At 39.8% G+C, this 14,024-nt stretch overlaps 1 protein-coding gene across 1 annotated transcript; it reads right to left on the bottom strand.

The window, feature by feature from the left end:
* Window positions 1–936: 936 nt before the first annotated feature.
* rwdd1 (RWD domain containing 1) lies at window positions 937–5,313 on the bottom strand. Its single transcript, XM_083988817.1, has 7 exons — window positions 5,068–5,313; window positions 4,089–4,154; window positions 3,661–3,791; window positions 3,331–3,474; window positions 3,087–3,219; window positions 2,932–2,994; window positions 937–1,519 (listed from the first exon to the last, which is right to left on the bottom strand). The coding sequence occupies exons 1-7, from the start codon at window positions 5,138–5,140 to the stop codon at window positions 1,407–1,409; spliced, it is 723 nt and encodes a 240-aa protein (XP_083844943.1). The 5' UTR covers window positions 5,141–5,313; the 3' UTR covers window positions 937–1,406.
* Between the last annotated feature and the right edge of the window lie 8,711 nt (window positions 5,314–14,024).

The raw sequence follows: 14,024 nt of genomic DNA on the forward strand, positions 1-14,024 counted from the left end.
AGTGGTGGAGATCAACTTTGGACACCACTATTAAACAACAAAAGTGCTGTGTTTATGCTGTTAACTTTTATTTAAATGTTATTTAAACACACGATCTTTGGATATTATTGGTGCAAATGGTGTTTACAAAAGATATGGCCATGTGTGAGAGAGAGACTACCTCTGAATAGGGCTGCAACTAACGATTATTTTCATTATCGATCAATCTGTCGATTAGTTGTTTGGTCAATAAAATGTTAAAAAAAAATGCTGAAAAATGTCAATCAGTGTTTCCCAAACAAGATGATGTCCTCAAATGTCGTGTTTTGTCCACAGACCAAAGAGTTACTCAGTTTATTGTCATAAAGGAACAAAGAAACCAGAAATATTCACATTTAAGAAGCTGAAATCAGAGAATTTGGACTCAAACTCAACTACTCAAACCGATTATTTGATTATCAAAATAGTTGACAATTAATTTAATAATCAATTATTGGTCGATTAATTGTTGCAGCTCTGCCTCTAAATGTGGTCTGAGTCATCAGACCCCAGTGCACCCTGGGTTCACACCTGTGATGATGAGATCACCATAGGTGTTAATACATAGATTAATTAGAAATCACATGGATAGTAATGTTATAAGGCTTGAATTCTTATGAATGTTTCGTTCTTCAGTATTTTCAAGTTCTATTTGTTCGTTGGTTTTTCTATTTATTAATCTGTTGTGTTTTATTACTTAATTTAATCATGTTTGGATAAATAACTTTGGTTTTACCTCAGACTTCTGACTTCTTGTTCAGTCTCAAATTACTTTGAAACAGACAACTACACTTATATTTAACTTTAATCGACATCTTATTGCAGATTAAGATCTTAGAAACAATAAAGCATGAGTATGGTTATATGTATGTAGTTATATACAAAATCAAACTGTTGAAACATCAGTAAATGAAACAATAAAAACTCTGTCTCCATGATGAAACTTTTAATTATGAACATTGATGGAACATTTTTTAATGTCAGTTCTTCTTAAACCTAAATAAAATGTAGTTAACTGACTTTATTTATTGATTTATTGATTCATTTATTGGTGTATTATTGTTACTACAACTTTCAACAAAGCCTTGAATTCTCCTCCCACACCTGATGTTACACTGCCCTCTTCTGGCCGGATGAAGCGACGACGTCCTGCAGGTCAAACAGCACCAGAGCCGAGTCGCACGTTGGTCTGGTCGCTTTAACGCATCGGGCATAGAGACACACACACTGATGGAGCGTATGTGTGTGTGTCTGTTTGTGTGTGTTTGTATTAAGAGTCTTTTATAAATGGACACAGCTGCTGGGTGGGTGTGTGTGTGTCTGTCAGACGATCACGTCCCAGAGAGAAGCAGCAGCGACGGTCCTCGGCTGCTCCTCTCTCCGCTGCTTCAGTCCTCGTCGCTGCCCATCTCCAACGGGTCGAAGTCCGGGTCGTCCTCGTCCAGGTCCAAGTCCTCGATGTCCTGGAACAGCGACTCGTCCACTTCAACGCTGTTTCCACCTGCAGAAAGAAAGAAGAAAGCAGAGAGCGTTTAGTTTATCTATGCTGCCAACATCTGGAGCAAACAGCTGCTTATGTTTCCATAACAGGCTCGTCACGATACCAGAACTTCAGTAGTCCAGGGTACCGACGGTTTTGCTGTTGTTATGGTCAATACAACACCTCTGTTTCTATGCCAACTGGTTCTACCACTAGTTATTTATTTTAGCTATTCACATGTCTGTATTTATTGTTGTGGTATAGGGTTGTTCGGTATACTGGTACTAGATTGGTACCGGGGTACTGACGCATTTAAAACGGTACTATACTGCGCTTAGATGGGACCGGTACTTTCATTTTGCGCCGCCGGCAGCGGTGACGTCGCCACGTGAAGTCACCGCATTGTAATTTGAGCCGCGGCGAGCGAGTTGATATTAATTTTTAAACAGACCACTAATGTTTTAATTTAGGAAGAGTTCAGATAAATATCGATGGAAATTTAATCCTGCAGCAGCAGTGATTACTGATTATTTACTGATGCATATGTTATAGTTCTAAGATTTTCTATTAAAATAAAGCCAATAATGAAATTTGTTGTGTTCTCTTTTTATTTGGAAAAGTACCGAAAAGTATCGAAAAGTATCGAAAAACATGTTGGTACCGGTACCGGTACCAAAGTGTTGGTATCGTGACACTATCTTGGTATGTGTGACTGGTTCTGTGTGAGCAGTTGACCACATCCGGATTTCCTTCGAGATTAATAAAGTACATATCTATCTATCTATCTATCTATCTATCTATCTATCTATCTATCTATCTATCTATCTATCTATCTATCTATCTATCTATCTATCTATCTATCTATCTATCTATCTATCTATCTATCTATCTATCTGTCTGTCTGTCAATACATAAAAGTTAATTTCCACAATTCTCAATACTTATTCGATACCACGATAAAAAAAAACAGAACCCATGTGCTTCTAAATTCATTCAGCATACTTCTTTTAAATTGTTTCACATCAAACCTTCTTGTATTTAAGCTTCACTTTGAATCAACAGCTTCTCAAACTGCACTGCAGCAACATAATGTTAAGGAGAAGAAGTTTGTTTTCCCTCTGGTCCAAATCATGGATGACAGATCCACGGCCCAAATGCCGCACTACTGACCGGACAAAGACACGTAACATGTAATTTTTAGATGAGCTCAGACTTGTGGCGTCGACCGAGCAGTTGGAGCGGACTGCAGCCTCATCGAGCTCAGACTCACGCCCAACGTATTTTTTGCGTGCACCGAAGTATCAGTTCTCGTGACATAATAAAACTAAATGTGTTGTTGATACTTTTGTCCATTTAAATAAAAACCAAACAGATTAAAATTATTTTCATTATTTGTCCTAAAGAGAAACAACAGAGACAGAAACTCTCGTTACCGTCTTCCAGGAACTGAATGTCTGACGTGTCCAGGTTGTGGTCCGTCTCAAACAGCTGTTTACCTGGAAAACATGGAAAACAGGTTCATCAGTTCATTTTATTCATGTGATCTGATTCCCAGCTAGTGAGTGTTAGTATGTGTGTGTTAATGTACCGGTGAGTTTGTTTTTCCCCGACTGCTCCTCCTCCTTCTGCTTCTTCCTCCTCAGCTCGGCCATGTCCACATCGAACCCGGCTTTCCACGCCAGGAAGTTCTCGATGGTCACCACGGTGCCGTGGAACGCCACCTGTTTTACACACACGCACACAGACACAGACACACACATAGACATGTTATCTTTGGTAAACATACAGTGTATTACATTAATTTAAGGTCAATATGTGTTTCCAGCTCTCACCTTCTCTGCCTCCTCGGCTTCTCTCTCTTTCCGCATCTTCTCTTCTTCTTGTCTGGTTTTCATCATGTCGACTATTTCGTTGAGTTTCTCCTGAACGGCGGTGACCAGAGTGAAGATCATCACCATGCCCAGGTTTTCTTCTGCCTGCAGCCGACACACACACACACACACACACATTAGAGCTTGGTTCTTATGTATCTATTATTAACACTTTTTTATACTTATTTCCATCCTTGTTGCTTTAACGTCCTCAGAGGGATCAATAAAGTTTGTATGACTCAGACATGAATAGCACGATAGACAGGAAGTGTCCTGATTGGATCCACACACCTGCTGCTGCAGTAACGTGAGGACTTGCTCCACATCCTGGTCCTCCAGGTTTTCCTGGGAGAAGATCTCCCACAGCGGAGGCTCGTCTGGATATTTCTCTACATATGTGAATTTGAGTGTCGTTTCCACAGCTGCAGAGAGAAAAAAATACAAAAACAAGAGTTCATTTCAGTCATCGATAGGACAAGATCATAATAGAAAGTGAACACAAAACATGATACAATATAGAGATGCCCAATATACAATGCTCCATTCGTCCTAACGCACGATAAATTACAGTTAAAGTACATTAACAAGAACAGGAGGTTTAGATGAACTAAATCCTCTATATGGTTCTGACATAATCCTTTTCGGGAAGTGACGGTATTTGGAAATCTTTACGTTTAATTAATTGTGGCGTTTAATACCGCGATCGGTGTGCTACTCACTTTCTCCATCTTCTCCTGCATCTGATGCGACATTGATGGTGAAGCTTGTGGGTTCATCTGAAAGCACTGAAGTAAAAAACACACAAGAGAGTAAGTTAGTCAAGGCTCAGTCCAGACTAACGTTATTTACCAAGAGGAGCACAGTTGCCCCCTAATTTAACATTTCAGAAGCTCCAGCAGAAAATGTAGGGGCCACACTGTAAATCATCTGGCAGATTTCATTTCATTTATTCAGGGAAGGTCAATTGAGAGCGACACCCTGATTACAAAACAACACAAATATACAAATACAATAGACAGACTGCAGAACATTTGATAGTAAGTTCTTAAAGCTATCAAGAGATTTCTCTTGATAGCTTTTTTTGATCAAGTTTAAGACAGTTTTGTAAGTTATTCCCATAGACTGTATAAAGAAGGTTATTCCACATCTTCCCTAACTCTGTCCTTATACTAGGAGTGTGATAGCAGATATTCACATTTCCTTTTCATTCATGAAACACATTAATTGGCCTGCTGACACCTGCAATTACAGATAGCAGTGTCTCTGATCCGTCTGAGGCAAATTTACTGGTGGCATATGCACAAGTAGATTAAAATTTTACTTGCACTGTCTCAGATTTTAGCAGCAGCAGCAGGTTAGACTGACTGACTGACTGACTGACTGACTGAGCTCAGACCAGTGGCAGCTTCACATCTGACCACACTTCACATACCACTAACTTACACTCAGACACTACTACTTCACATATGTACTACTTATATACATATTTACATTGACATTTATGTATCAAAACACAGATCAGCCCCCGGGTTAAAGGAGCAGTCCGTGTCATGTGGTCTAGTTTATCATGATGTTTAGTTGGACTAAGTTACAGCTGCTGAGTTAGCTGCCGGTTAGCTGCCCGTCAGTATCTATGGTTGTCCGTTAGCTGCCAATTAGCCAGTTAGCCTGTTAGCTGTCCGTTAGTTGCACGCTGACCTGTGTACGAGTCCGGGTAAATCGCCTCTATCGCCTCCAGCTCGTTCCTCTGCTCTTCGGCGTAGTCCGTCATGGTGTTGACCGGGGTGAGGCTGCAGGTTATCTGGAAGTTAGACTGATCATCCCGCTGAGCTGAGCTAAGCTAAGCTAGGCTATGATGCTAACACGCACACACGCTCCGCTGCTGCTGCTGCTGCTGCGTCTTCTGCTTCGTTTTCTTCGACGCGCTTTTTCCGGCAGTTGACGCACAGATGACGTCAGATTACTGCCCCCTTCAGGTTGTCATCGTCCACTACACCCACACACACAGAGAGACACTGTAGCTACATAAATAGCATATATAACCAACATGAAAATGTGTAAAATATACATTTGATGCATATATTATGTATTTATTGAAATAATATAAAAGATTCTGTATGTGTTTACATTAATATACATTAATTCCTTATGTATTTATTTTGAATAAGGATACATATTACCAGTGTTGGGAACGTTAGGCTACTTTTAAAAAGTAATTAGTTATAGTTACTAATTACTTCTCCCAAAAAGTAACTGAGTTAGTAACTCCACTACTTCACTATAATAGTAACTAGTTACCAGGGAAAGTAACTATTGCGTTACTTTTTCTTTCTTTTTTTTAAGTTTAAAGGGACAGTATGGGACTTTATTGGCTTTTTATTGACAAAAATCAAATATCGCTTTCATAACTACGTATTTCACTGAAGTGGAATCGCGCCCGCATACAAACGAGCGCTTTCTCGTACCTTAGAATGAGATGTTACAAGTCGTTACAAACATACAGGGGGGGGTTCACCGAACCTTCTCTGCCATGTTGAATCGCCATGTTTTACGTTCAGTGTCACCGTGGCTGTAAGTAACCTCAAACTCGGGCCGCCGGAGCTTCTCGGCTCGGGGAGAAAGTTTTCCAGACAGCGCCTGTTAAAACTGTCACCACCGTGTAGCTAGTGTGAGGAAGGACGGAGGCACTGGTGTTGCCTTCAGGTGCAGTCAGACACCTGAATGACGCCGTGAGTGACGCCGTCGGCAAACCAACTGGATGTTATTTTACTCGAAGAGAGAAAGCCGGTAAAACGTGGGTCAGGTAAACAATACGACATCACCATGACAACATATTGTCACGCCTGTTTTGCCTCGTGCTGGCGGACCGTTTGTTTACATAGAGGCGTGTTTATCCTGATACATGCAGCGTGTGTTGTTTTTCTGACTTCTGCCCGAGTTTACGTAAACGCAACAGCAAGAATACGTGCCGACATGCAACCGCACCGCTAGATGGGGGTACATCTCACATACTGTCCCTTTAAATATGTCGAAGAATTTGGATTTTTTTTCTCTCATTTTTAAATTGTATTTTATTGTTTTCATATATTTCACTGATCGCAATTATGGAATGCGAGTGTGTGTTTTATTGAAAGCGAGGCTGGTGTGCCTATGAAAATAGGTTACAGTGGGTTTTTTAAGTGCTGTGGCTACAAGCAAATCTCATATTGTCTCTGTACAAAGACAACAAAGACCTTTTTAAATGTGAAAACAGCGGAGACCTATTCAAGATTTGCATTTAATAACAGGCGAAACATCGAAATTAATTTATTCATGGCCACATTAAGTGAAATTATTAACTTTACCGATTATCCATCTGATTATCTGTCCTGCTGCGAGCGCACAACAGGGTATCTGCGGATCCTTAAAAAGTCTTAAATTCATGTATCTAAAATTAAGGCCTTAAAAAGTATTAAATTTATTAGAAAATTCTAAGATGGTCTTAAATATATAATACACAGCATCATAAAATATGTATTTCGTTTAAATGCAATAAAAACTGGTGTGTGTCATAGAGGAGGCTTAGCTCACACGCCTGTCGTTTTTTTTTTTACCATTTTTTTTTTCTTTTTGACGAAAATTTAAAATTTCTCCAAACTCGAATATATCATCTGGGGGTCCGAGGGGAGTCCAACGCAGAAGGTTTGGTTGAAATCGGGCCGGTGGTTTTGGAGAAAATGACCAAAAACCAAACAGGCGATTTTAAAAAGACGACAGGTTTTTTTTTGACCAAATCTTTTTTTTTTTTTTGACCAAAAATTAAAATTTCTCCAAATTTCTCCAAACTCGGATATATCATCTGGGGGTCCGAGGGGAGTCCAACGCAGAAGGTTTGGTTGAAATCGGGCCGGTGGTTTTGGAGAAAATGACCAAAAACCAAACAGGCGATTTTAAAAAGACAACAGGTACGCGCCTGTCGTTTTTTTTTGACCAATTTTTTTTTTTTTTTTTGACCAAAAATTAAAATTTCTCCAAACTCGGATATATCATCTGGGGGTCCGAGGGGAGTCCAACGCAGAAGGTTTGGTTGAAATCGGGCCGGTGGTTTTGGAGAAAATGACCAAAAACCAAACAGGCGATTTTAAAAAGACGACAGGTTTTTTTTTGACCAAATTTTTTTTTTTTTTTTGACCAAAAATTAAAATTTCTCCAAATTTCTCCAAACTCGGATATATCATCTGGGGGTCCGAGGGGAGTCCAACGCAGAAGGTTTGGTTGAAATCGGGCCGGTGGTTTTGGAGAAAATGACCAAAAACCAAACAGGCGATTTTAAAAAGACGACAGGTACGCGCCTGTCGTTTTTTTTGACCAATTTTTTTTTTTTTTTTGACCAAAAATTAAAATTTCTCCAAATTTCTCCAAACTCGGATATATCATCTGGGGGTCCGAGGGGAGTCCAACGCAGAAGGTTTGGTTGAAATCGGGCCGGTGGTTTTGGAGAAAATGACCAAAAACCAAACAGGCGATTTTAAAAAGACGACAGGTACGCGCCTGTCGTTTTATTTTGACCAAATTTTTTTTTTTTTTTTGACCAAAAATTAAAATTTCTCCAAATTTCTCCAAACTCGGATATATCATCTGGGGGTCCGAGGGGAGTCCAACGCAGAAGGTTTGGTTGAAATCGGGCCGGTGGTTTTGGAGAAAATGACCAAAAACCAAACAGGCGATTTTAAAAAGACGACAGGTACGCGCCTGTCGTTTTTTTTTGACCAAATTTTTTTTTTTTTTGACGAAAATTTAAAATTTCTCCAAACTCGAATATATCATCTGGGGGTCCGAGGGGAGTCCAACGCAGAAGGTTTGGTTGAAATCGGGCCGGTGGTTTTGGAGAAAATGACCAAAAACCAAACAGGCGATTTTAAAAAGACGACAGGTACGCGCCTGTCGTTTTATTTTGACCAAATTTTTTTTTTTTTTTTTGACCAAAAATTAAAATTTCTCCAAATTTCTCCAAACTCGGATATATCATCTGGGGGTCCGAGGGGAGTCCTATGCAGAAGGTTTGGTTGAAATCGGGCCGGTGGTTTTGGAGAAAATTACCAAAAACCAAACAGGCGATTTTAAAAAGACGACAGGTACGCGCCTGTCGTTTTTTTTTGACCAATTTTTTTTTTTTTTTTGACCAAAAATTAAAATTTCTCCAAACTCGGATATATCATCTGGGGGTCCGAGGGGAGTCCAACGCAGAAGGTTTGGTTGAAATCGGGCCGGTGGTTTTGGAGAAAATGACCAAAAACCAAACAGGCGATTTTAAAAAGACGACAGGTACGCGCCTGTCGTTTTTTTTTGACCATTTTTTTTTTTTTTTTGACCAAAAATTAAAATTTCTCCAAACTCGGATATATCATCTGGGGGTCCGAGGGGAGTCCAACGCAGAAGGTTTGGTTGAAATCGGGCCGGTGGTTTTGGAGAAAATGACCAAAAACCAAACAGGCGATTTTAAAAAGACGACAGGTACGCGCCTGTCGTTTTTTTTTGACCAAATTTTTTTTTTTTTTGACGAAAATTTAAAATTTCTCCAAACTCGAATATATCATCTGGGGGTCCGAGGGGAGTCCAACGCAGAAGGTTTGGTTGAAATCGGGCCAGTGGTTTTGGAGAAAATGACCAAAAACCAAACAGGCGATTTTAAAAAGACGACAGGTTTTTTTTTGACCAAATTTTTTTTTTTTTTTGACCAAAAATTAAAATTTCTCCAAATTTCTCCAAACTCGGATATATCATCTGGGGGTCCGAGGGGAGTCCAACGCAGAAGGTTTGGTTGAAATCGGGCCGGTGGTTTTGGAGAAAATGACCAAAAACCAAACAGGCGATTTTAAAAAGACGACAGGTACGCGCCTGTCGTTTTTTTTTGACCATTTTTTTTTTTTTTTTGACCAAAAATTAAAATTTCTCCAAACTCGGATATATCATCTGGGGGTCCGAGGGGAGTCCAACGCAGAAGGTTTGGTTGAAATCGGGCCGGTGGTTTTGGAGAAAATGACCAAAAACCAAACAGGCGATTTTAAAAAGACGACAGGTACGCGCCTGTCGTTTTTTTTTGACCAAATTTTTTTTTTTTTTGACGAAAATTTAAAATTTCTCCAAACTCGAATATATCATCTGGGGGTCCGAGGGGAGTCCAACGCAGAAGGTTTGGTTGAAATCGGGCCGGTGGTTTTGGAGAAAATGACCAAAAACCAAACAGGCGATTTTAAAAAGACGACAGGTTTTTTTTTGACCAAATTTTTTTTTTTTTTTGACCAAAAATTAAAATTTCTCCAAATTTCTCCAAACTCGGATATATCATCTGGGGGTCCGAGGGGAGTCCAACGCAGAAGGTTTGGTTGAAATCGGGCCGGTGGTTTTGGAGAAAATGACCAAAAACCAAACAGGCGATTTTAAAAAGACGACAGGTACGCGCCTGTCGTTTTTTTTTGACCAAATTTTTTTTTTTTTTTACCAAAAATTAAAATTTCTCCAAATTTCTCCAAACTCGGATATATCATCTGGGGGTCCGAGGGGAGTCCAACGCAGAAGGTTTGGTTGAAATCGGGCCGGTGGTTTTGGAGAAAATGACCAAAAACCAAACAGGCGATTTTAAAAAGACGACAGGTACGCGCCTGTCGTTTTTTTTTTGACCAAATTTTTTTTTTTTTTTTGACCAAAAATTAAAATTTCTCCAAATTTCTCCAAACTCGGATATATCATCTGGGGGTCCGAGGGGAGTCCAACGCAGAAGGTTTGGTTGAAATCGGGCCGGTGGTTTTGGAGAAAATGACCAAAAACCAAACAGGCGATTTTAAAAAGACGACAGGTACGCGCCTGTCGTTTTTTTTTGACCAAATTTTTTTTTTTTTTTGACGAAAATTTAAAATTTCTCCAAACTCGAATATATCATCTGGGGGTCCGAGGGGAGTCCAACGCAGAAGGTTTTGTTGAAATCGGGCCGGTGGTATTGGAGAAAATGACCAAAAACCAAACAGGCGACTTTAAAAAGACGACAGGTACGCGCCTGTCGTTTTATTTTGACCAATTTTTTTTTTTTTTTTTGACCAAAAATTAAAATTTCTCCAAATTTCTCCAAACTCGGATATATCATCTGGGGGTCCGAGGGGAGTCCTATGCAGAAGGTTTGGTTGAAATCGGGCCGGTGGTTTTGGAGAAAATGACCAAAAACCAAACAGGCGATTTTAAAAAGACGACAGGTACGCGCCTGTCGTTTTTTTTTGACCAAATTTTTTTTTTTTTTTGACGAAAATTTAAAATTTCTCCAAACTCGAATATATCATCTGGGGGTCCGAGGGGAGTCCAACGCAGAAGGTTTGGTTGAAATCGGGCCGGTGGTTTTGGAGAAAATGACCAAAAACCAAACAGGCGATTTTAAAAAGACGACAGGTACGCGCCTGTCGTTTTTTTTTGACCAAATTTTTTTTTTTTTTTGACGAAAATTTAAAATTTCTCCAAACTCGAATATATCATCTGGGGGTCCGAGGGGAGTCCAACGCAGAAGGTTTGGTTGAAATCGGGCCGGTGGTTTTGGAGAAAATGACCAAAAACCAAACAGGCGATTTTAAAAAGACGACAGGTACGCGCCTGTCGTTTTATTTTGACCAAATTTTTTTTTTTTTTTTGACCAAAAATTAAAATTTCTCCAAATTTCTCCAAACTCGGATATATCATCTGGGGGTCCGAGGGGAGTCCTATGCAGAAGGTTTGGTTGAAATCGGGCCGGTGGTTTTGGAGAAAATTACCAAAAACCAAACAGGCGATTTTAAAAAGACGACAGGTACGCGCCTGTCGTTTTTTTTTGACCAATTTTTTTTTTTTTTTTGACCAAAAATTAAAATTTCTCCAAACTCGGATATATCATCTGGGGGTCCGAGGGGAGTCCAACGCAGAAGGTTTGGTTGAAATCGGGCCGGTGGTTTTGGAGAAAATGACCAAAAACCAAACAGGCGATTTTAAAAAGACGACAGGTACGCGCCTGTCGTTTTTTTTTGACCAATTTTTTTTTTTTTTTGACCAAAAATTAAAATTTCTCCAAACTCGGATATATCATCTGGGGGTCCGAGGGGAGTCCAACGCAGAAGGTTTGGTTGAAATCGGGCCGGTGGTTTTGGAGAAAATGACCAAAAACCAAACAGGCGATTTTAAAAAGACGACAGGTACGCGCCTGTCGTTTTTTTTTGACCAAATTTTTTTTTTTTTTGACGAAAATTTAAAATTTCTCCAAACTCGAATATATCATCTGGGGGTCCGAGGGGAGTCCAACGCAGAAGGTTTGGTTGAAATCGGGCCGGTGGTTTTGGAGAAAATGACCAAAAACCAAACAGGCGATTTTAAAAAGACGACAGGTTTTTTTTTGACCAAATTTTTATTTTTTTTTGACCAAAAATTAAAATTTCTCCAAATTTCTCCAAACTCGGATATATCATCTGGGGGTCCGAGGGGAGTCCAACGCAGAAGGTTTGGTTGAAATCGGGCCGGTGGTTTTGGAGAAAATGACCAAAAACCAAACAGGCGATTTTAAAAAGACGACAGGTACGCGCCTGTCGTTTTTTTTTGACCATTTTTTTTTTTTTTTTGACCAAAAATTAAAATTTCTCCAAACTCGGATATATCATCTGGGGGTCCGAGGGGAGTCCAACGCAGAAGGTTTGGTTGAAATCGGGCCGGTGGTTTTGGAGAAAATTACCAAAAACCAAACAGGCGATTTTAAAAAGACGACAGGTACGCGCCTGTCGTTTTTTTTTGACCAAATTTTTTTTTTTTTTGACGAAAATTTAAAATTTCTCCAAACTCGAATATATCATCTGGGGGTCCGAGGGGAGTCCAACGCAGAAGGTTTGGTTGAAATCGGGCCGGTGGTTTTGGAGAAAATGACCAAAAACCAAACAGGCGATTTTAAAAAGACGACAGGGTTTTTTTTGACCAAATTTTTTTTTTTTTTTGACCAAAAATTAAAATTTCTCCAAATTTCTCCAAACTCGGATATATCATCTGGGGGTCCGAGGGGAGTCCAACGCAGAAGGTTTGGTTGAAATCGGGCCGGTGGTTTTGGAGAAAATGACCAAAAACCAAACAGGCGATTTTAAAAAGACGACAGGTACGCGCCTGTCGTTTTTTTTTGACCAAATTTTTTTTTTTTTTTACCAAAAATTAAAATTTCTCCAAATTTCTCCAAACTCGGATATATCATCTGGGGGTCCGAGGGGAGTCCAACGCAGAAAGTTTGGTTGAAATCGGGCCAGTGGTTTTGGAGAAAATGACCAAAAACCAAACAGGCGATTTTAAAAAGACGACAGGTTTTTTTTTGACCAAATTTTTTTTTTTTTTTTGACCAAAAATTAAAATTTCTCCAAATTTCTCCAAACTCGGATATATCATCTGGGGGTCCGAGGGGAGTCCAACGCAGAAGGTTTGGTTGAAATCGGGCCGGTGGTTTTGGAGAAAATGACCAAAAACCAAACAGGCGATTTTAAAAAGACGACAGGTACGCGCCTGTCGTTTTTTTTTTGACCAAATTTTTTTTTTTTTTTTGACCAAAAATTAAAATTTCTCCAAATTTCTCCAAACTCGGATATATCATCTGGGGGTCCGAGGGGAGTCCAACGCAGAAGGTTTGGTTGAAATCGGGCCGGTGGTTTTGGAGAAAATGACCAAAAACCAAACAGGCGATTTTAAAAAGACGACAGGTACGCGCCTGTCGTTTTTTTTTGACCAAATTTTTTTCTTTTTTTGACGAAAATTTAAAATTTCTCCAAACTCGAATATATCATCTGGGGGTCCGAGGGGAGTCCAACGCAGAAGGTTTTGTTGAAATCGGGCCGGTGGTATTGGAGAAAATGACCAAAAACCAAACAGGCGATTTTAAAAAGACGACAGGTACGCGCCTGTCGTTTTTTTTTTGACCAAATTTTTTTTTTTTTTTGACCAAAAATTAAAATTTCTCCAAATTTCTCCAAACTCGGATATATCATCTGGGGGTCCGAGGGGAGTCCAACGCAGAAGGTTTGGTTGAAATCGGGCCGGTGGTTTTGGAGAAAATGACCAAAAACCAAACAGGCGATTTTAAAAAGACGACAGGTACGCGCCTGTCGTTTTTTTTTGACCAAATTTTTTTTTTTTTTTGACGAAAATTTAAAATTTCTCCAAACTCGAATATATCATCTGGGGGTCCGAGGGGAGTCCAACGCAGAAGGTTTGGTTGAAATCGGGCCGGTGGTTTTGGAGAAAATGACCAAAAACCAAACAGGCGATTTTAAAAAGACGACAGGTACGCGCCTGTCGTTTTTTTTTGACCAAATTTTTTTTTTTTTTTGACGAAAATTTAAAATTTCTCCAAACTCGAATATATCATCTGGGGGTCCGAGGGGAGTCCAACGCAGAAGGTTTTGTTGAAATCGGGCCGGTGGTTTTGGAGAAAATGACCAAAAACCAAACAGGCGAATTTAAAAAGACGACAGGTACGCGCCTGTCGTTTTTTTTTTGACCAAATTTTTTTTTTTTTTTGACCAAAAATTAAAATTTCTCCAAATTTCTCCAAACTCGGATATATCATCTGGGGGTCCGAGGGGAGTCCAACGCAGAAGGTTTGGTTGAAATCGGGCCGGTGGTTTTGGAGAAAATGACCA

This window comes from Trachurus trachurus (genome assembly GCF_905171665.1).
Source record: "Trachurus trachurus genome assembly, chromosome: 16".
In the NCBI taxonomy this organism is placed as follows: domain Eukaryota; kingdom Metazoa; phylum Chordata; class Actinopteri; order Carangiformes; family Carangidae; genus Trachurus; species Trachurus trachurus.

Bases quoted from the DNA above. Each gene is read 5' to 3' on its own strand.
- rwdd1 (XM_083988817.1), bottom strand. From the start codon at position 5,140: ATGACGGACTACGCCGAAGAGCAGAGGAACGAGCTGGAGGCGATAGAG. The intron at 3,792-4,088 runs GTGAGTAGCACA...TTCTCTCTGCAG, and splicing joins TGCAGGAGAAGATGGAGAAA to CTGTGGAAACGACACTCAAA. The intron at 2,995-3,086 runs GTACATTAACAC...CATGTTTTCCAG, and splicing joins GGGGAAAAACAAACTCACCG to GTAAACAGCTGTTTGAGACG.